Source organism: Nannospalax galili, unplaced genomic scaffold (assembly GCF_000622305.1).
Source record: "Nannospalax galili isolate Female #2095 unplaced genomic scaffold, S.galili_v1.0 scaffold419, whole genome shotgun sequence".
In the NCBI taxonomy this organism is placed as follows: Eukaryota; Metazoa; Chordata; class Mammalia; order Rodentia; family Spalacidae; genus Nannospalax; species Nannospalax galili.
The window spans coordinates 525223-546337 of NW_008343977.1; the positions used below are offsets into that span (position 1 = coordinate 525223).

General features: G+C 37.7%; 2 protein-coding genes across 8 annotated transcripts in view; one reads left to right on the top strand and one right to left on the bottom strand.

Annotated features, from left to right (window-relative positions):
• Positions 1 to 11473, top strand: part of Cmc1 (C-X9-C motif containing 1) — a 68945-nt gene extending 57472 nt beyond the window's left edge. Inside the window, exons 3-5 of one of the 3 annotated variants that reach the window (XM_017799936.2) lie at positions 3667 to 3757; positions 5120 to 5240; positions 10477 to 10610. In XM_017799936.2, the coding sequence (XP_017655425.1) occupies positions 3667 to 3757; positions 5120 to 5240; positions 10477 to 10482 (218 nt within the window). In that variant the 3' untranslated portion in view covers positions 10483 to 10610. Of the gene's footprint in view, positions 1 to 3666; positions 3758 to 5119; positions 5241 to 10476 lie in introns of all 3 variants that reach the window. The other 2 variants (XM_029567036.1, XM_008840334.2) reach the window with 2 other exon arrangements.
• A 2044-nt stretch (positions 11474 to 13517) lies between these two features.
• Azi2 (5-azacytidine induced 2) overlaps positions 13518 to 21115 on the bottom strand; it is a 31941-nt gene continuing 24343 nt past the window's right edge. For all 5 annotated transcript variants that reach the window (XM_017799934.2, XM_017799933.2, XM_029567032.1 and 2 more), the window contains 2 exons: positions 17141 to 17259; positions 13518 to 15552 (listed from right to left, as the gene is read on the bottom strand). In XM_017799934.2, the coding sequence (XP_017655423.1) occupies positions 15143 to 15552; positions 17141 to 17259 (529 nt within the window). In that variant the 3' untranslated portion in view covers positions 13518 to 15142. The remainder of the gene's footprint in view (positions 15553 to 17140; positions 17260 to 21115) is intronic.

Sequence of the window (21115 nt, forward strand, 5' to 3'; positions counted from 1 at the left end):
CCAAATTTTATTGCATGTTCTCCTTTTAATGTTTTATATGTGCCTGAAGTTGGTGAATATTCTTTGAATGCAACTGGCTGTGAATCATGAGCCAGGATTATATCTTATCTTGAAGATTCTAACTTCGGATTGCAAATGCATTTCCTTTGTTCTCTATGGAAATTGAAGAAAAAGAAAGTACAATGTTATAAATGAATCTCCTCTTGAACTGTTTGGCAGTTTCCCATCTTCAGCATTATCTTTGCCTTTCGAAAGTAAGACGTTTTTAAAGCTCTGGATGCAATGAAAAGGCCATTATTTCAACGTGTGTTTCTGGATCCCACAGAGCTCTGCCTGCCCCTGCCTCTGCCTCCACCTCCATGTTCATGATTTTCTTTTCAATGTTAATTTTATGGTTTTGGCTTTGTTTAAAGGTTGGGTTGGATTCTTTCCAAAAACCACATTGTTAGGATCATTGGATATAGAGGTGCAAGGAGCTCTATAGTTGTGTTACTAAACTTTATAAACTAATACCTATAAATCTTCTGACCTCCACATGCACACTATGGCACCCATTCATGTATACACACAAACCAAATAAAAATTAAATGAAGATAAACTTGAAGATACCTTTGAAGAGGCGTCTCACTAACTCAACACCCAGTCCTTCCCTATATTGTCTCTTTCTAGTCCTATATTTTAAAGGCTTTATGTGAGTCATTACTAAAATGTGCTTTTATTCTCATCCACATTTATTTTTAAAAAAGTTTTACATTTAAGATTTTCATTGATAAGGTTGATAAATGTTATAGATTTGGTTGATTTTTAATTTTGCCTTAACTATGCTCTTCAGTAAGTGGGATCTCCTAAAATATTTTTCATTTCATTTGAAGTTCCCAGTTTGAAGGTGAAGGCCATTAAGATGATAGTATAGTCTTGTTAATATTGCATGTAGCTTTTCCACTAAAATTCTGTTATATATCCAAATATATCTTAGTTTTTTATAATGCAGGAAAAATAATTATTTTGTAAATATTTTACTAAGGTTTCAGTAAGTACTGTGTCTAAAAGTGATTGTAGGGGATGGAGAGGTGGCTTAGTGGTTAAGAGCATATATTGCTGTAGCAGAGGACCCAAGTTTAGTTCCCAACACCCACATCACAGTTCACAACTGCCTGTTAACTCCAGTTCCAGGGGATCTGATGCCCTCCTCTGGCCTCTGTGGGCACCTGCACTTACATGTGCACATTCTATCCCACACATATACACATAATTTGAAATGAAGTAAATCTTAAAAAAAAAAAAAAAGAAAAAAACCAAAAACTTTAAAAGTGATTATAAAAAGAAAAACCTGAAGCTTTTTTAGAGGTTTTTTTTTTTTTTTTTTTTTAAAGTTTGTGCTTTTTAAAATTGTTGTGTCTTGGTGAATACTTTAGTTTTAACTGAATAACCATATTGTAAAATAATATGTTCTGTGAAACTCATTAAATGAAGAGGAAAAATGTAAAATATCAATTTTAATTAAGATGCTTATAATTATTGGGACTTATTTAAATATTAAAACATATTCCAAAGCTCCAGAAAAATCAAATGAGCTTAAAAGCAAATCATTGCAACCCATTATTTCTGTTACTGCTTCTACATGGAAGTACTCAGAGGTTTTTCATGTCATAGTAAACTGGAAATTATGTCCACTACTTACAGTTAATTACAGTATGAAAGATGATTCTGTCCTAATATTATGTCAGAATAAAGTTTCTGTGTTTTCCTAGATACTCTTGATGCAACTTTATTATATGCAAAAATAATTTCATCAGTAGTTTATTATATAATACAAGATGGTTTCTTTGAGAGAAGTGAAGAGTGTCCAACAAAAAGAGATTTGCATGTTCTTGATATTTTACAGCAAGAAAGTTTTGAGAGCACCTCTCCTTAAGCCTTCAAATGACAATTTCTCATTGCTCATTGGCATTCATTTGCATTACCTTAGTATTTATTTAATTAAGTGAAATTTTATTTTTATAGCTCACAATTTTACTTTTTTTTTACTTTTTTTTTTTTTTTTTTTTTTTTTTTTTGAGACAAGGTCTCTCTGTGGCCCCAGCTGTCCTGGAACTAAGTATGTAGACCAGGCTGGCCTCCAGCTCACAGAGATCCACCTGCCTCTACCTCCTGAGTGCTGTGATTAAAGGCATGTGCCACACGCCTGGCTTTAATGGACTTTTTGATATCCACATGGCTCTTTAATGTCTCCACCGATAATGAGCTGGCCTTATGTCTGCTTTGTGTTTTGAGTTGTAGGGAGTCCTTGTCAAAGAACACAAAGAAATTTCCCTCTGATTTAGCCCACATGCCCAACTTACATGCACAGAGAATGGGAGCATTTGTAGTTGGAGTAAGGAAAACGTTCACATTCAAGAGTAATGTTCAGATTTAATGGTTAGACTGAATTGTGATCAGTTAACGATGGGAGTGCTAAGACCAGTGAACAGAACTGAAGCGCTCTCATCCTGAGGGACCGTGAGGGGGGTAGAGCAGACTCTCTTCATTTCATATGAGAGCACTGTACATGGTTAAATGATAGTGATTTCTTGTCTGCTTCTTCCTTGTTCCTGTTCTCCAGTTCTTTTCAGTCAGTCATGCTGCTGTGGTAGATGTAGACATGTCTGCTGTGAGACTCTGACTAAGCCCCCTGCACTCCCCCCATGAGTCTTTTTCACAATTTAGCTCAATCATTTTTGGTGATTGTGCTTTAAAAATCTTTTTTCACATATTATAGTATGTAGCTTCACCGAGATTTCTGGTTACCTGCTTACTTTACTATAAATAACTTATCTTAGGTAACATGGCCTACGGGAAGAGGGGAATCTTGACAAATTATATTAAGTGAACCACACAAATATAGAAGAGACTTTATTCCTATAGCTTCTTTGTGAGGCTGATGTCATATTTAAGACTAGAGGGGGAAAATGGCTACTTGACAGCAGAATAGGAGGTGTAACCTGCAACTAGAACCAGAGTAGTTCTAGTGGTCAGTGGGAAGGAGCAGAGCAGTCAGGACAGCTACAAACAGGGGAGCAGAGTACTACGTCCTGTGGGGAGGATGGTGAAGCTGAACCAGACCCAAAGCAGATGCAAGGCAGAGTGGCAAGTGGCCTGGCTCAGGGTAAAATGTACGACCATACACTCACTAAAAGGTCAGCTACTGGGATAGAAACTTAGCAGAAAACCATATGTAATTTCTGGGGCATCTTGGTACTTGGTGTGAATGAAAGTCCTGTTACTAGAAAGAAGTTAAGGCACATTGCAGGGATCTTTAGAAGAAAGAGAAAAGGGGAGGCTTAGATGCCATTAGAGGTAAGTCTCCAGCTCTGTCTTGTGCTAAGGAGACTGTTGGAGGGACACCAGATACCTGGGTCTGGGAACAGTTTTAACTCGTTTTTGATTTCCACTGGAATGTGCTCCTTCCCTACTAGAAGTCCTGCTTCATCTCTACAGCCTGCGTCTTGAGGTGCCTCCCTGCCCTGATCTCAGAAGTCTGCTCCCTCTCACAGTACTCTTACTGCCTTTTGTTGAGTATGTATTCTGCACAGTGTAGTAATGGACTCCAAGTGAGAGAATACATTAGAGCTTTTAAAGTCATACTGGTGTAGCTATAAATTTTCCTTTCATTTTTCAAAATTTCAGATTTTACCAAATGCTGCAAAGATTCTGGAATCCTTATGGTAATAAAATGTCGGAAAGAAAATTCTGCATTGAAAGGATGTCTAACTGCTTAGTAAGTAGTTGCCTCAGTGCTTGTTGATCTCTGTGCATGTTTATAGTGGGTAAGAGTGTCACTTAGCTCATTATATATAATATAATCTGTACTGCATCCAAACCAAATTCTTTATGTTGTTGGCTAAGACATCAGTATGTTCTGGACTTTCTAAAGGAAAAGAAAAACATTTATGAAGGTATTTTGTTTTGTTCTAGTTTGTTCTTCATTGCTGTGACAAAACACTGTCCACTACCAACTTGGGGAGGAAAGGGTTTATTTAGCTTACATCTCCCAGGTCATAGTTCATCAGGGAGTCCAAGGTGGGAACTCAGGGCAGGAACCTGGAGGCAGGAACTGGAACACAGGCCATGGAGGAACGCTGCTTACTGGCTTGCTTCCCTGGCCCCTGCTCAGCTTGCTCTCTTATCCAACACAGGCCCACCTGCCCAGGGGTGGCACTACCCACAGTGGGCTGGGCCCTCCTACATCACTCAACAATCAAGAAGATGCCCCACAGACATGGCCACAGGCCAGTCCAATGGAATCAATTCCCCAATTGAGGCTCCCTCAACCCAGGTGTGTCAAGTTGACACTAAAGCCATCCAGCACAGTTTTGAAGTTATTCTTGTCAGAATTGCATCTGTTTTAAAAATAAGAGGTTAGCTTGTAAGCACCAGATATGATTGGTAACCACAAGGAAACAGTGTTCTAGACAGCTGGGAAGTTATTCATATGAACTCACAGCCATGGTAGCAGCATGTACAAAACCCATGCAAGCTCAAGCCAGACAAAAATCGAGCATAGACATGGGGAAGTGGAGAAGAAGCTGAAGAACTATTGGCAACTGATAACTGCTGGGAGAGGGAGAGTCAGTTTTCTTTAGAGGTGTGATACTAGATAGGATAACCAGGCTCCAGTGGATGATAGATGAACTCTGAAGGACATTTGGGGACACAAACCTGACTCTGTAGGTCTTAATGTATATGACAGAGCACATGAAATCCAGTATGGGGGGGCTATAGTTGGGCTGAAGATAGGGGAGGGGGTCTAAATATGATCAAAATATATATGAAATTCACAAAAATTCAATAAAAATTTTAAAAGGTTAGCAAACAAAAATGTATGATTCTATGCATGATTTAACAGATCCCTTTTCAAGAACAGGTTGGTTTATAGAATATAGAATAGTCTGCTTTTTATTCTTAAGTGGAAAGCAAGTGAATTAGAGTATCTGTAAGAACTTTTCAACCTGGTGATTGCTTTGCTGTGCTATTGTAATTTAACTCCTAGAAATGTTGAAGCAAATGTTATGGAAGATGCAAAAGTAAATTTATAAATTTTGAAGCTAACCAAATTTTTACTTTAAAAACTTTATTACTGTTGTGTGTCTGGTGAGTGTGTTTGGGCTTGTGCATGCCACAGCATGTGTGGAGGTCAGAAGACAACTTTCCGGAGTTGGTTCTCTTCTGCTCTGGGACCAGGATTGAACTCATGTCATCAGGTTTGTACAAGTTCCTTTATTCGCTGAGTCATCTTGCCAGCCCTAATGAAGTTATTTCTAAACTAACATTTTAATATCATATGGACTAATAATTTATTGTAGTCCCTCAACTCTTCTTGTTGCTGTTGTTTGAGATAGGGTCTTACTGTGTAGCCTTAGCTAGTCTAAAATTTATTAAGTAGACCAAGTTGGTCTCGAACTTGCAGCAGTCCTCCTACCTCTGCCTCCTGAGTGTAACAAGCATCAACCACCACTCCTAGCATACTTTCTTAGTTTTTAAGTGAAAGCATGGAAATTTATTTGAAATCAGGTGCTTTTGTTTTTATCTCCATGTTTTATTATATACATTATCAATAGGTTATATTGTAAAATATTTTATTGTGTTTTTAATTGATAGTTGTGAGATCTTAATTTTGGCATATCCTTATTTCCTTTCATATTTTTCCATATGTAGCCTGTAAAACGTATATGTGACTATTATATATATATTTTTGGGATATTAAATTGAAAAGTACTGATTCATACACACACACACACACACACACACACACACACACACACACACACACACGAACAAATAATGAGGTTTGAAGAAGTGGCTCAGCCACAAAGGGCACTTACTATTCTTGCAGATGACCTGGTTTGGGAGGTTTGAAGAAGTGGCTCAGCCATTAAGGGCACTTACTATTCTTGCAGATGACCTGGTTTGGTTTCCAGCACCTACATGGTGGCCCATGGTAACTCCACTTCTTGGGGATTCAACGCCCTCTTCTGTGCATTGCACACGTGATAAACTTGCATACATGCAGGCAGAACACTCATACACATAAAAATAAATCTCAAAATGCTTCTTAAAAGAACGAATCATAAAAGAAAGATTATGTATTCATCAACGTAGAGGTTTTTGGAAGGCTTAGGAAGAGGTGAGGAAGCCTCACTGTGGACATTCTCTGGTTTGTATCAGCAGCACATGCATTTTTGTCCACACACTCTACTAGGCACTTTATTGTAGAGTCAGTGCTTCATCTCTGATGTTCCATTCCTCCACTTCTGTTCCCTAATGTGCCTAAGATATGTTCCTTTTTCTCTCTTAAATGCTTGTTTTTCAGAACACAAATATTTTACAAAATGGAATAAAGTAACAAACGTTTTAAAGAAACAGCAATGAGCATAGCTCAGCAATGAGCACTACACACCCAAATCTCTCACTGTTAGTTCTCCCACACCCTGTCCTTGAGAGTGCAGTGAAGTTTTCTTGTTTCCCTGGGGGGATCAAAGGACAGAGGGTTAGCCCACCAAGCCACAAAGGCTTCCAGTGGATAAACAGCACTGTGCTGTCCACATGGGGAACAGGAGCATCTAGGCTGACAGCCTGAATTCCCTACCTGGGAGGTTTCTAGATACCCTGGCTCATCTGCAGAGGCTGGAAAGGATCCCAACTTAGCCTGATCCATCTCTTGCTCATTGACAGGAACCATGGGTCTTCTCCCTGCCAGCTGTAGGAAGCTAGAAGAGCAATGCTGGAGAAAACTACAAATATATTCCTTTTCACCAGATTGGGAGTCCTGGCCATGCCCACACCATTGCTGTGTCCTGGAGACCATCTGCTCAGCACTTTGTGCCTGAGCGTAGAAGCCTTGTTATAGGCCAGCTGGAATTTCTTCCCTGAACCTCAAATTTCCATGACCTGGTGACTGCCAATGCAAGTGTGTTTCCTCTGTGACCTTATAAAAGGCACTGGAGCCATTCAGCTAGGAGGAAAGGGGCAGCTAGGGAGTGTGTCAAAACTTACTTTTCAGTAGCAGTCACCTTCAAAAAGTCTGCAGATGAACACAGTTCACTCAGCCTTGGAAGGCCAAAAGCGGTTGTTCCCCCAAACACCAGCTGCTTCCCACAGGACTCTCAGTGACTCGCACCGCAATGTGAGAGTCAAGGACCACCTTTCCCCTGAACCATTTTTCAAAGGCAGAACGAGGATGAACTTGGCATCTGGCAACCAAGTCTAGAATTCTGACGGAAAATGAAAATTAAAGAACTACTTCCACCCTGGTATCACTTGGCCAGGCCACTTTCTCATGCCACACAGTATTGTGAATGGTTGTCCTGTCCCCCACACAGTGCCCATCCCAAGTCTATGAAATATGGAAGAAGCAGGTGTCCCTTGAACACACAGCTGTGCAGTTTTCCACACATCCCCTGTGGTTCTCCACAAGCAGTTTTGCATCATGCCACTGCTCACAGCCCTTCCCCACCTCTAGGCTGAAGGCCCCTGGAAGAGGACCCATGTCTGATGTCATTCCATCTTGTTCAGAGAATCCTGCTCAGCCTCAAATTTATAATTTTTCTCTAAAAGTACAGAATGCCCGAGAGTCAGGTGTGGTGGCTTATGCTTGTAGTGCCAACACTCAGAAGGCTAGTTTGCAGCTTGTGTAGGCTGCATAGTGAGATCCTATTTGGGGGGAGGTGGGGGAGAAGAAAAAAAGTACGTGTGGCAAGCCAATCATGAAACCCTTTTACTGCAAAATGAGCGTTTTCCTGGGTAGTTATCTCTACTACTACAAAACTACTCCAAGGGGCACCTGGTAGCCATGTTAACAGGAAATGAGAGGAAGAATAACTCTTGCTTTGTCCAGCAAAGATCACTGCAGAAAAAAAGGTTTGTCACAACTTAGTGATGATTTGGGATGAGGTAAATGCAGTGGGAACCTGTGCTATTGGTTTAGTCTGTGTGACCATGGTAGAGATGTGATGAATAGGTGAGCCTCTTAAACTTCATGTGGCTGGAATTTGTTCATTATTTTACATATGGATAAACATTTTACTTATTCAGTCATCAAAATAGCAGTTTCAGCTGGATATACCCCTTCTCTGGGTGGGGAACCTGAGAGCAAAGTGGCAAGAGTAGACTCCTGAGGGCAGCCTAGACTTACTGAATCACCAGAGCTTGCAACCCTGGGCTGTTCTGTACTGTGAGAAGGGGCAGTTCTTCAGGGAGTGATTGTGACCCAAGTGCCTACTGCACAATAGGTGCTCAGTAAATGTTAACACTTTCTGGATCTACTTATTTGACTTGTATTTATTGTTTGTTAATCTGAATATTAATCATTTGAATATCCTTCTATTTTCTATTTCCTAGAAATATGAAAAGAAAAATTCTTAGTTTGTCTTGGTGAGGGGTTAGAACAGGATGGGGAGAGACTGCTTCTGTTGGTTTAGAGGGCAGAAGCAGGCTGGAGAGGTGGTTAAGAGCACTGGCTGCTCTTGCAGAAGACCTGGGTTCAGTTCTCAGCATCTACAGGGCAGCCAACAACCATTGGTAACTCCAGTTCCAGGGGATCTGACACCCTCTTCTGACCTCTGTGGGCAGTGCATGACATGGGTGCACTTACATACATGCAGGCAATACACTCATACACATAAAATAAAAATTAAAATATATTTTAAAAAAAGAATGGGGTTGGAGTTAACTGTTTAGCAGTTAAGAGCACTGGCTACTCTTGTAGACAACCTGGGTTCAAATCCCAGCCACCCACATGGCAGCTAACAACCATAACTCCAGTTCCAGGGGATCTGATGTCCTCTTTTGACCTTCCTGGGCACTGCACAACATGAGTGCACTTACATACGTATGCAGACAATACATTCATACACATAAATTAAAAAAATTTAAAAGAAATGAAAGAAACAAAGATGGATGCAGCATTTGTCAAAAAAAAAAAATGAAGTTGATGAAAATTTTATTTGCCATTAAGTCCCAGAATACTCAAGGTTTTCATCTTTGAGTAAGTGTTCCTTTATTATCATTGAACGTGTACAAAATGCATGTAGCTACTATTTTCCTTCACAGTAACACCTTGAGACATTAGTGGTTTGTGCTCCTGTATTTCTGCCTCTTATTTTTAGTCCTCAATTTTAGTCCTTTCTGATTTCCACTGAAACTGCTAAAGACTAATGTGCTCATGATTGTGACATCCAAAAAGCAGCCCTTCCTGTTTTGCTCAGTTTTCTCTGACAGTCCCTTCTTGAAGCACTTTTCACTTCCCTGTGACGCTTAGAGCTTACCACACTCCCCATACTTCTCAACTTCCTCATCCTACTCCTTAAAGTTGGTGTTTCTTTGGGTTCTGTTCAGAACCTTAAATCTAAGAGAAGCTTAATTTGCATCCATGTATTAAACTAGTTAATACAGATCCTATTTCTGTTTCTTTCATATTCTAAACTGAACTTTTGTCCTCCCTAACATGTGGCTTGACTTAATACAGCTGTCTAGAATCTCGTTTTGTCTAAGTAACTCTAGTTACCAAGTCTTTTTTCCTTTTCATTTCTATATCTCTTTCCTTTGGCTGAGCCTAGGCCCTCATCATTTCTTGCATGTATTATACTGTTTATCAGAAGTCCTGTTTTAAAAAGCATTCCTGTCTCTTTTTAGCCTAAGCTACATGCTGCTGTCATTCAAGACACCATGTGTACTCTGTAGTCATTTCCTCTGGCCTTCAGGATGAGTTTAGTTTTTTTAGAATGGCATGCATGGCCCACCTCCTTTTGGCCCTATGCATTCAGTGTTTCTCTGGTTCTTTCTATTATGTGCATAATCCACTGTGGCAGTCCCCGTGTGCTTGCAGGTTTTTGTGCACCCATTCCCTTCACGTGCACTTCATTTCCTTCAGTTCTTTTTATGTGAATCTTTTGTTCCTGCAAGTGCAACTCAAGAATTTCCTCCTGGGATCCTCGCTTCCTCATGCTTCTGTGTATCTTTTAAACTTAATTGTAGCCCAGTCTTTGCCCTGTAGAACTCTGGGTTCCTTGAGAGTAACTGCTATCCATTTCATACTGTTCTATCATGTGATGGGGCTATATACAACACTTCATATTACTATATACAATTTCAAAATAAAGTTTAAAAATCTTTAGATCTATTGTTTTTACTAGTTTAAAATTTATTTTTATAGTTTGTCTGCATGTAATTCCCATGGAGGCCAGAAGAGGGCAAGGATCCCCTGGAACTGGAGTTACAGACCATTGGTGTTAGCCACCATGTGGGTTCTAGGAACTAAACCTGGGTCCTTTGCAAAAACAGTCAGTACTCTTAACTAGCCTGTTTTTTTCTAGTTTTTGGTAACTGTTTACCATGTTGGTGACTATTACTAAAAAGTGCTTCTGAAGATTGAACCTGACAGATATTAAACTAAGCTTATGTAGTATGCAGTTATTTTATAATTTTATTTCTTCCTTGTAGCTATAATGATCCAGCCTTTTATGAAGAATGCAAACTGGAGTATCTCAAGGAAAGGGAAGAATTTAGAAAAACCGGAATTCCAGCCAAGAAAAGGCTACAGAAACTGCCCACGAGCATGTAGGCGAACATTCAAATGAGCCAGGAACTTGTATTTATGGAAGCCATTTATAAAATAAATCACCAGAAATAATGGACTGAAATAACATTTCCTTTTCCTAATTATGAACATTTTGATTTTTTTATTAAAAATCTTTATTTCTGAATTCTGGTTTATTAAACACAGGAGTGAAAACTAAATGAGCTGTTTTCCTGGTCTTTTTTTTTTTTTTTTTTTTTTTTAAAGAAGTCCTCCCATACTTTAATTGCAGTAACAGTGCTAATGATTTTCATATGGATTATGAGCAGGCTAGCTTTAGCTCATCATGGGGTAAAAGTATTAAAGGAAAGAATGAACCTTCAGCAGTGTTAATGATAACTAGGATGTTCAGCACAGAAACAGAACCAGAATCCTTTCAAGCTCTACCACTCACTATATAACTACACCTCTGGGAAAATAGGTCTCACAGTTATTGAGGACTTAACTGGATATTGCAGGTATATGGAGTGTGTAAGACAGGGCTTCAGATTTGGCAAGAGCTTATTTGGTAGTTACTATTAGTAGTATAGTAGGGTTATTTGAAAACACAGATGAGATTAAGTTAATTTTAAACTTTTGATGGAAAATTTCTTGTAATCACTTGTTTCTTGACCTTTCAAACTTGGCTACTGATATTGTATAATCCTTGATTTGTATAATCCTTGATTTTAATAAGTCCTATCTTTGCTAAATATGAACTTGCATTTTGTAATATTGTGGATTTAGGAGGTACTATACAAGTTTCTGCTAAATGCAATGATTTAGGTCTAGCCTGTGTTTTGTATTAAAAGTTGTTCTCTGAGCAAGATTTAACTGTGACCACAATGCTCTTAAAAATAAAAAAACATTTTTAAAGAGTGTGATGATCCCAAACAATCAATGGATATTCAAGTTCCCTACCTTACTCTTACACTGTTAAATGAACTGAAAAAACTACTTTACTCTTGTTTGAAATACAAAGAACCTTTTTTTCCCAGGCCACAGATCAAAAGGAGGTAGGTGGTCAGAGCAGGTAAAAGCTAGAGACTGCATAAGCATAGGGGCAAGCAAGCCTAAATGTCTCCAATGGCCTATTGGTACGTTTCCTAAAGCACTAAAAAAAGGCAAAGCAGTTACAGCAGCCAGTGAAATATACACTGAATTGTTTTGTGTGTGATACGGATGTGGGGATGTGGAAAGGCCAGTGACTGGCCTTTTTCAGAGATTTGGCTAGGCTGGCTGTCCAATGAACATGAGGGATCTACCTGACTCCAGTCCCACAAGTTCTGGGGATAGAGACATATAACCTGGGATCCAAACTCAGCTTGCAGCCAGGAGCAGTGGTGCATACCTTAAATCCCAGCAATCCTAGCACTGGAAAGGCAGAGGCAGAGGCAGGTAGAACAGCTCTGAGATCACAGCCAGCCTAGTAATGGGAACTTCCAGGCCAGCTGGGGCTACAGCGAGACCGTGTTTCAACCCCCCCCCACACACACAAATGAAAGTGTCTAACTCACCTTGGGAAAGGCAGTTTGCTCCCCATCCCCTATAATGTGACTCTCATGTTTTTAATTAAAACCAAAATGTCATTGTTTTCTTGACAGTATTCACACTCTTGACTTATCTGGCTGGTGTATCTGCTGCAGGCCTATCTTTGGTATACTAATTTCACCGGTACCCCCCCCCACACACACAAATGAAAGTGTCTAAACTCACCTTGGGAAAGGCAGTTTGCTCCCCATCCCCTATAATGTGACTCTCATGTTTTTAATTAAAACCAAAATGTCATTGTTTTCTTGACAGTATTCACACTCTTGACTTATCTGGCTGGTGTATCTGCTGCAGGCCTATCTTTGGTATACTAATTTCCTAGTTTCACATATATAGGGCAGGTCTGTTCTTGACCTAGATATAAATTCAGTTCCATTTTGCCACCAACTTGTAACAAAAATCTTTATAAAGTTACAAGTTTTTTCTCAAGCTAATATGGGATTAAAGAAGGAACAAGTGGCTATTTTGTTATTTTCTTCTCTATATTGTCGAGTTACAGGTATGTTAAATTGGGGTTTTCTGAAAAATTCAGAGATTATATAAGCTTTCAAGGTAAACTCTTTTTAGAGTTTTAACTAGTATGAAAGGGATCAACAAAGGCAGTTCTGACTATGCTGGCCTAAATAATACAAGGATGGCCAATTGGGTAATGGCAATTTTCAATTTTAAGTCTGTTTCAGATGACAGTATATCATCTCTTTTTTAACCCCAATGAGCAGAGTTGGTGAGTGTATACCTAAAAAGTTTCTGACTCTGTAGAAGTATTTTGGGGTTAATCTTTTCTAGCTAAGGGGTCTTAAAGATTTATATGCCATTTATCTAACATTTTCAAGTGTTAAGAGCACCAATCACTGACTGTACAGTATGGTGACCATTATCATTTAGAGGGTATTTGCTCCACCCAGAGTATGTTAGTGTAACAGAACAAATATATTTTAGCAAAATTAATACCAGACTTTTGAATATAGATGTACTAGTTTTAGTTGTCAACTTGACATACTTGGGTTGAGGGAGCCACAAGTGGGGAACTGCCTCCATTGGATTGGCCTATGACCATGTCTGTGAGGCATTTTCTTGATTGTTGAGTGAGGTGGGAGGACCCAGTCCACTATGGACAGTGCCACTCCTAGGCAGATGGTCCTGTATTGTGAAAGAAAGCAGGCTGAACAAGGGCCAGGGGAGCAAGCTAATAAGCAGTGTTCCTTATGAACTGTGTTCCAGATTCCTGCTCAGAGTTCCTACCTTGGGCTCCCTCCATGAACTGTGACCTGGGAGATACAAGCTAAATACCACCCCCCCAGTTGACATGCGTCAGTGTTTTGTCAGAGCAACTGAAGGCAAACTAGAATAGACCAGGATAGTATTTCACATCCAATTCCATTTTAAAAACAAAAATAATTTTAATTAAAACAATTTCTTGGCATTGTTCAAAACATTATCTCATAAGACTCTTCTTTACAAAGGAAAATTTCCAGCCTTGGTTTAAAAAAAGGCAAACCAGTAAGCTACATTAGAGATGAGATAATATACAGCCTATGCAGCCACATGAGAAATGTTTCTGCTGCTTTCTTATTACACAGACTGTTAGTTCTTTCAGCTAAAGTCTGGAGTCTGGTATTTGTTTTATGCATATTGCAATGGTTTTGTTGTATTACTTGGCAGGAGCTTGTACTCCCTCGAGTCAGCTGTGTTCACTGGTCAGAATAAATTCCAGCATCTGACATCAATTCCATTAATCACGGACAAGCTTGAATAAGTGCGATAAAGACAAAAATAACTGGTGAATGGTGAGTACTGTCTATGTATGCATGTTATTCAGTAATGTAAGAGACCTCAGATCTTTTAAATTCAAGATATATAAAATTCCATTAAAAAAAGGATAAAGTCTTCTTACATGAAACAGGTAATATATGATTACTAATACTCTTAATGCCTCTACCCTGAAGGAATTTAGATGAATGTCCATGTGAAGCCGCCTTTGTTATTTCTTATTTACAAATGATTGGCCAGTCAGAATGAGTTTGTGTACGTTCGTTCCATAATTGTACTATGTCAATAGAGCACAAAATTTAGTTCTAGACTCTGTTAATTAAAAGTCACTTTCTCAAATGTTATAGTCCAACAATATCTAAGCTGTTCTACATAACGAGCAGCTGTATTCCTGCTGAAGAAGATGACTGTATACAGTTGACACATGAAGATTTTCATTATGGACCACTGGAGGCACTGACCTGTGACAAGCTCTTTCTACTTGAACTAGATGGTGTAGAAAGCTATACTAGTTTATTCACACACCACATCGTTTTGAAATATTTAGGACTTGAATGTACTGGGACAAAGTTGGCTTCCATGGGCAAGTAATTTCAAGTCTTAGAACTCAAATTACATTTCTAAAATTTTACACACAAGCATTTTAGTAAAAGGATGATTTTAAATCTTAAACCCTGAAACATAATAGCATACAGAAATGGAATAACCTAGACACTTTGATTCCATTGTATTTCAAATCTGTATACATTGTAAAGTCCACAGAAATATAACCTATTCACATTACTATCTGCTTCTTTATGCAATCTGAGCCAATGTACATGGTTCTTCTCTTACACTAAAGGCTTCTTTTTATTTGATGAATGGATATTTAGATAGTCCACATCCTTTATAAAATGTGCCTAAAATTTCCATTTCCATTCTTTATCTGAGAAGCAAAAAATTGTTATCAAAGGTACAACTGTCTTCTTGAACACTTAAGATTATTAGTTCATATACACACACACATATACACACATATGTATATAATAACATGTATCTGAGTATAGAACTGGAGAGCTGGAGTGTTCTCATTCACACTGGAAAATCAACTACATAATGCAGTACAGTATGTACAAATGTACATATTGAAGATCTCTAAGTTTTTAATCAAAGTCTATTTCCATCTAGAATAATCTTGGGAGAACCACTGCGAGTATTGTCCTTGTGACCAAATCATGAATCTCATTAGAATTAATTCTTATAAAGGCAGTTCTGATTATGTTGATCCAAGTAATGCAAGGGTGGCAGATTGGGTAATGGCAAAGTTTTACTTTTAGTTTCCCCAAATGCTGTCTCACTTGATTTAGGAGGGCTTGGGAATACCCAAGAATTATCTTCCAAAGAATTTCTGCCATAAGAGTTGTGCTCCTGAAAGTCTGTACCATCATTAGGAATTGATCTCTCATTATCCGTCCATGACTGAAGAACTGCTTTTTCCGATAAAACCTTTATATCTCCTGGTAAAGGGGAAGATGGTGTATAACAAATAGCTTTACCATTTGGTGACAAAGGGGGATGTCTTTTGTATGTTGCCGTGAAATTCATCAAGTGCAATTTTGTGCTGTCTTTCCCAAGGTCTTCACATCCTATTGGGGTGCAGGCTAAAAAGAGAACACAAGCTACATGTAAGTTTTCATGGCACTATAATCATATACTGCTTCATGAATCTGGCTGAATTTTGCAACTGATAATGAGATTAACATTTCCAACTTAGTATGATCATTGGGGAACTATGATTTTGAGATAAGTAACATGATCTGAGTTCAGATAGATCAGCTATTTACTGATAGTAACTTACAGTTAATTACTCACTCAACCGCTTCATATGTCACTTGTCTGAAAAATGGATGTAGTGATCCTTTCCTGCCTACACCATAGAACTGTTAAAGGATAAAGAACCTGCATGTCACAGAACGTTGCAAACCAATAAAGTTCAGACAAGTAAAGATACCATTCTTGGCCTTTAACATGGCTAGTGAAGTTTCAGACCATTTGTGTGTCACTGGGGACTGAGAAAGGTGTTACTAAGAGTATGTTTTAAGGACTGGAGAGATGGCTCAATATTTAAGAGCAATGGCTGCTCTTGCTGAGGACCCAGGTTCAGTTTCCAGCACCTACATGGTGGCTAACTCCAGTTCCAAAGGATCTGACCTCCTCTTCTGGCCTCAGTGCGCACTGCAGGTTGATGGTGCACTTATATACATGTAGGCAAAACACATACATAAAATAAAAATAAATAAGCCAGGCATGGGGCATACCTTTAAAAAAAGTGAGCCATAAAGTTAAGGTATATTTGCTAAATAGCATATTTTTGCTTGATTCATAAGTTCCTAACTCTCTGGAAATTTCAAGGAATTTGGAATTCTGTTTTCCAAGGCACATCATTTCCCCTTACTAACAAACACCCTTGGGAAGAACTGTTAATAAAACAATTCTCTTGTGCTTTCTTAAAGACAATCTAAGGTTCAAATAACAACTTTAAATTAGCTAATGATTATCTCTTAAAGTCACACCACATTCCTTTAAAAAGAAAAATTTAAGTCATCCAATTTTACAATATATATTTTGGACAAACTTACTATTGCAATGCACTGATTGTTTTCTATGGTATAAAAATAGCTTTGGCAAAATTAGCCACTTACTAGCTAACATAAAATTCAAAACGAGTCAGCCAAACAAATAAATATGAAAAGAAAGCAACAAAAAATTTTGGTTGCGCCTCCCTGTGAATCAGCTACTTTAATGGAAGGAAAATTAAGTTTATAAAGATGCCAACAACTCAATGAATCGAAGTTGTTTTTGGCAAATAAAAAGCTAGATCTTTGGTATATTTTGTAGCACTGAAATAAAAATTTTGCTTTGGTGTTTCTTTAAAAAAATGTATTTATTGTGGTAAAAAGTCAGCTAGAGCAAACCTAACACCTCAGCTTATGCATCTAAGCAACACTTGGCTTCAGAAAAGCCACAAGGGGAAAAAGAGTACAGTACTTAAGAAAAAAACACAGCAACACCTTCATGTGTGAAGCTGACCAGAATGAAACTAAGCCAGAGCAGAGAATGGGTAGTGGACAAATATACTACATATATTCTGGATTATCAAACTCATTTGATGAGATTTTGTTAAAATAGCTAGCTGCTCTTCAAGCAGTTTGGCTGGATATCAGTGGTTTCCGGCAAACAGTGACTTGCCTTTCTTGATTGCAGTTGGGGTTTTCAGTTTTCTTAGTAGTTCAGCTTGTACTTGAGTCACCAGATGTAAATTAGACATTTCTCTCTTCAGTTCCCAGTATGCATGTTGCATATTATCACTGAAAAAGAAGTTACACTCGTTCTTTTTATGGAGAATAACTTTAAAGTAGAAATAAACAGGTTTATATTTCTTCAGTTAGTTTTATGACAATATAAATGAAACAACAGAAAGATCCTTAATTGGGATGTTATAAGTGAAAAAGACAGGAATAACATTATCCTGATTTCAAGCAATTAACTACTATATTAAACACAGGACATAATAAAAGGAAATTCACTACTCCAAATGGTGAATTTCCTTACTGGCTCTTCTCAGACTGAGATTTTATTATAGCCTATAACGTGCAGTGCTGTTAGTATAATTAGTAAGGAATATGCTTCTTCCTTTGTCAAACTGATCAAGAATAAAATTACATTCATTCATATATGGACTTGGAATCTGTCTTCATCTTTTGATTATTTTGACACTGTGAAATGAAATGACGTATCAATTGCTGAGTAGAGATCCAAGACCACATTAAAATAAAATTTAGGTTTTATGCATTCCATTCTTTATGTTTGACTGGGCTGTCTCATACTGTTGGGTCTAAATCAATGTGACATGACAGCACAAGACATAAAGAGGCAAATGATTTCTCCATAATGAAGCAGCAGCTAGAAAGGAGGATTATAGGAAACAAAACTTCAAAATGCCTCTCCTATTTTTGTAATTAAAAGGATTTTACTTCAGGATCTGAAATTATTTTACAAATAATTTCTAAAGATTTTATATTCATTAAAGATTCTTACATTCATGATTTTCTTTCAGGTTTTAATTGCCAACTAAATGAACCTGAACTAGCAGCATCCTAATCACATAAGCAATAGATAGATAAATTGAAAAACAATTATATTGAATTATATGAGAAATTTTACTTTTGGTAAAATATTCTACTAAGACTGTAATTCTTACAATATAAACAGCACAATTATACTTTATACTGCTCAGGAGAAAACTCTACAAGTGTTAGTCTACTGTAAGCATTATTTGTTAACCTTGAATGTATTTAACCACCTTTACCTCAACAGTGAGCAGAGTTGCTTTTTACAATGAATGTTTCACACTGGAATCTGTCTTCAGTGTGAAGTGAAATGCTGGTTTTGTGATAGAATTCTGAGCAGTCAGTGTTTTCCAAAGAGTTACTAGAATTCTAAAGCAGCAAGTATAAATGCTGTACATATGCTAATTCAGACAGACATGAATAATATAGTTGGAAAATAGTTTATTGGCTTTAGATGGTAAATCAGTACCTGACTTAAAGAAAATAATCATGGCAGTGTTTGGGTACTGAAATACCAAGTACATCCATTCACTCTAAATGAAAAATCAGGATGAAAACGAGGTCACCAAGTTTAACAGTCTTTTTGTCTTTTGATCTTAGTGTCACCTAGATTGAAAACTACAGATTACACAAAACAAAACAACCCCCCCCCACCCCGAACTAAGACTTGCTAGAGAGGGCTCAGTGAAGAGCACTCACTGCTCTTGGGGAGGACCCAGGTTCAGTTTCCAGCACCCACACGGTGGCTAACAACTGCCTATATATAATTCCAGTCCTAGGAGATCTAATGCCATCTAGCTTCTACAGGATCCTGCATGCATACAATGCAAATAAATTCATGTAGGACACATACACATTCATTAATTTTTAAAACTCTTAGATTATGGGCTGGCAATAATGTTTAGCAGGTAAAGGTACTTGTCATGCAAGCCTAGTGATGTGAGTTCAATCCCTGGAACCTATATAAAGGTGGAAAGGAAGAAGGGACTCCACAAAGCTGTCCCCACTGGTTTCCACACAGGCTCTGTAGCATGTGCCCTTACCCCCCCATCTCAGAATCTGATTATTACTAAGTATAAACGCTCCCTCTTGTGGATAACAAAATAATCACAGTGCTATACTTAAAGTGCTAGTTTTCAAAATGTGCAAAATTATTTGTATTTCTATACACTTGAATGAAATGTTTAAGCCATTAAGTAAGATGAAAAGGCAAATTTTTATCAGGGTTCCAACTAACTGATGAATGATTAGGTATTTTTATTTTTGAGATGGACTGCAAACTACTTTATCCTATTTTCTCAACTCAGAATGTGAACTTAAATGACACAAGTAAAATACTTTTAATACTATGTAGTTGTCTATAAAAAAACTTATACAGCTCCTTTAATACTGAAATGTGATACTAAACCACTCCAATAAGAGCCCTGAAAAACAACAGAGGAAATAAAAGGAATTGAGCATTTATTACATGCTAAACACATCACCCACATTCTTATACCAGATACTAGCTTGGCAAAAGGGGGAAGCCAATTCTGCACATGAGGCAATAGGTTCAGGAGTATACTTGTATTATCTGTCACTCTAATGACTGACCACGGTGCTCACTACACCACTCTTTTGGAGAGCATTATTTTCTTATGGTCATTATCATTATTATTCACTGACCAAGGCATCTGTAAAATGCTTGATGGCTTACACAAATTTCTTAGCCCCAGTGTAAAATTTCACACCCCTAACTTCAGTGTTATGAAACTTGCTTGCCTGCATCTCGAGAAAGGATTACATATCTTTTTTACAGAGTAATAATAGTGTAAAGTCTTCTTTTCTTAACTGACACTACACAGTCAAGCTTTTAGTAACAGAAACAAATATTTCTCATGTAAGAAAAATCTATTTAGCTGAATTTACTGCAACCATACATAATTTTCTTTAACTTTTGAAAATAAGTACTATATTCCCTCAAAGGAACTAAAATTAAAGCATAGAATTTGTTAAGCAAAGGACTACAGATTTTAAAAACGTGTATGTTGGCAATTGTGATTCTTTTAAAACAAGTGTCTTTCAGCCATTTTTTATTATAAGGCATGGCAAAAACCCTTCTAATGGAAACAGAAAAGCAAAACAAAAACAACAAAAAATGTTACCAAGATACCATATTTATTTACCCTTCCATATTTTAATTTTTAAATTATTTTAGTATTTTAATTTTATGTATGCCTGCATGTATGTAAGTGTACCTGTGTTGTGCAGTGCCCATGAGATCAGAAGAGGGTGTTGGATCCCTTGGAACTGGAGTTACGGATGGTTGTTAGTTGCCATGTGGGTGCTGGGGATTGAACCCAGGTCCTCTGCAAGAGCAGCCAGTGCTCTGAACCACTGAGCCATCTCTTCATGCTCCATACCCTTCCATATTTTTTAAATGCGGCCATAACTTCATGCGGCCAAAATTTCATGATCACAAAGGAAACACAGAAGAGGTTGAAAAGCACTAACCTAATTCATATTTTCTGCATCAAGAATTTATATTTAGGGTATCATCAGTAACACAGCTTCACAATTTAAATTACAATGATAAACAAAAGTACAGTAATTTCCATACTCAGAGATTAGTTTAGAAACTCAAATCATCAACCTAAGGCCAACATCTAAACAGAACAAGGGCATGGCAATGGCTACATTTCTCATAAGGGTGTTATTAGGTAATTTTTTTCTTAATGAGTTTCATTAGCAAAGGTCTCCAGGAATTAACAGGCTCAGTTTGTCTTAGAAAGCAATCCAACACTCTATTTGCCTGGCAATATGATGAAGGAAATTCAAAATATTTCAAAAAAGGGAGTTTTCCAAATACCTAAAAAATTGCTATTATGGAAATAGTCCCATTTAGTTTCTCTTCACTAAACCATGCTACTATCTATGGGAATGACAAATTCCTCCTGTACAATCAGAGTTTATTACAGAACACTTCTATATAGCTCATTCCTTAAAATCTTATCCAAACTATTAGTAAATGCTTGGAAATTCTGCTCAAGAGGAGCACAATGTGCACTTTTCTACTTCTTAAGGTCAAGCCTGCTGTTAACTGAATGTTTTTTTA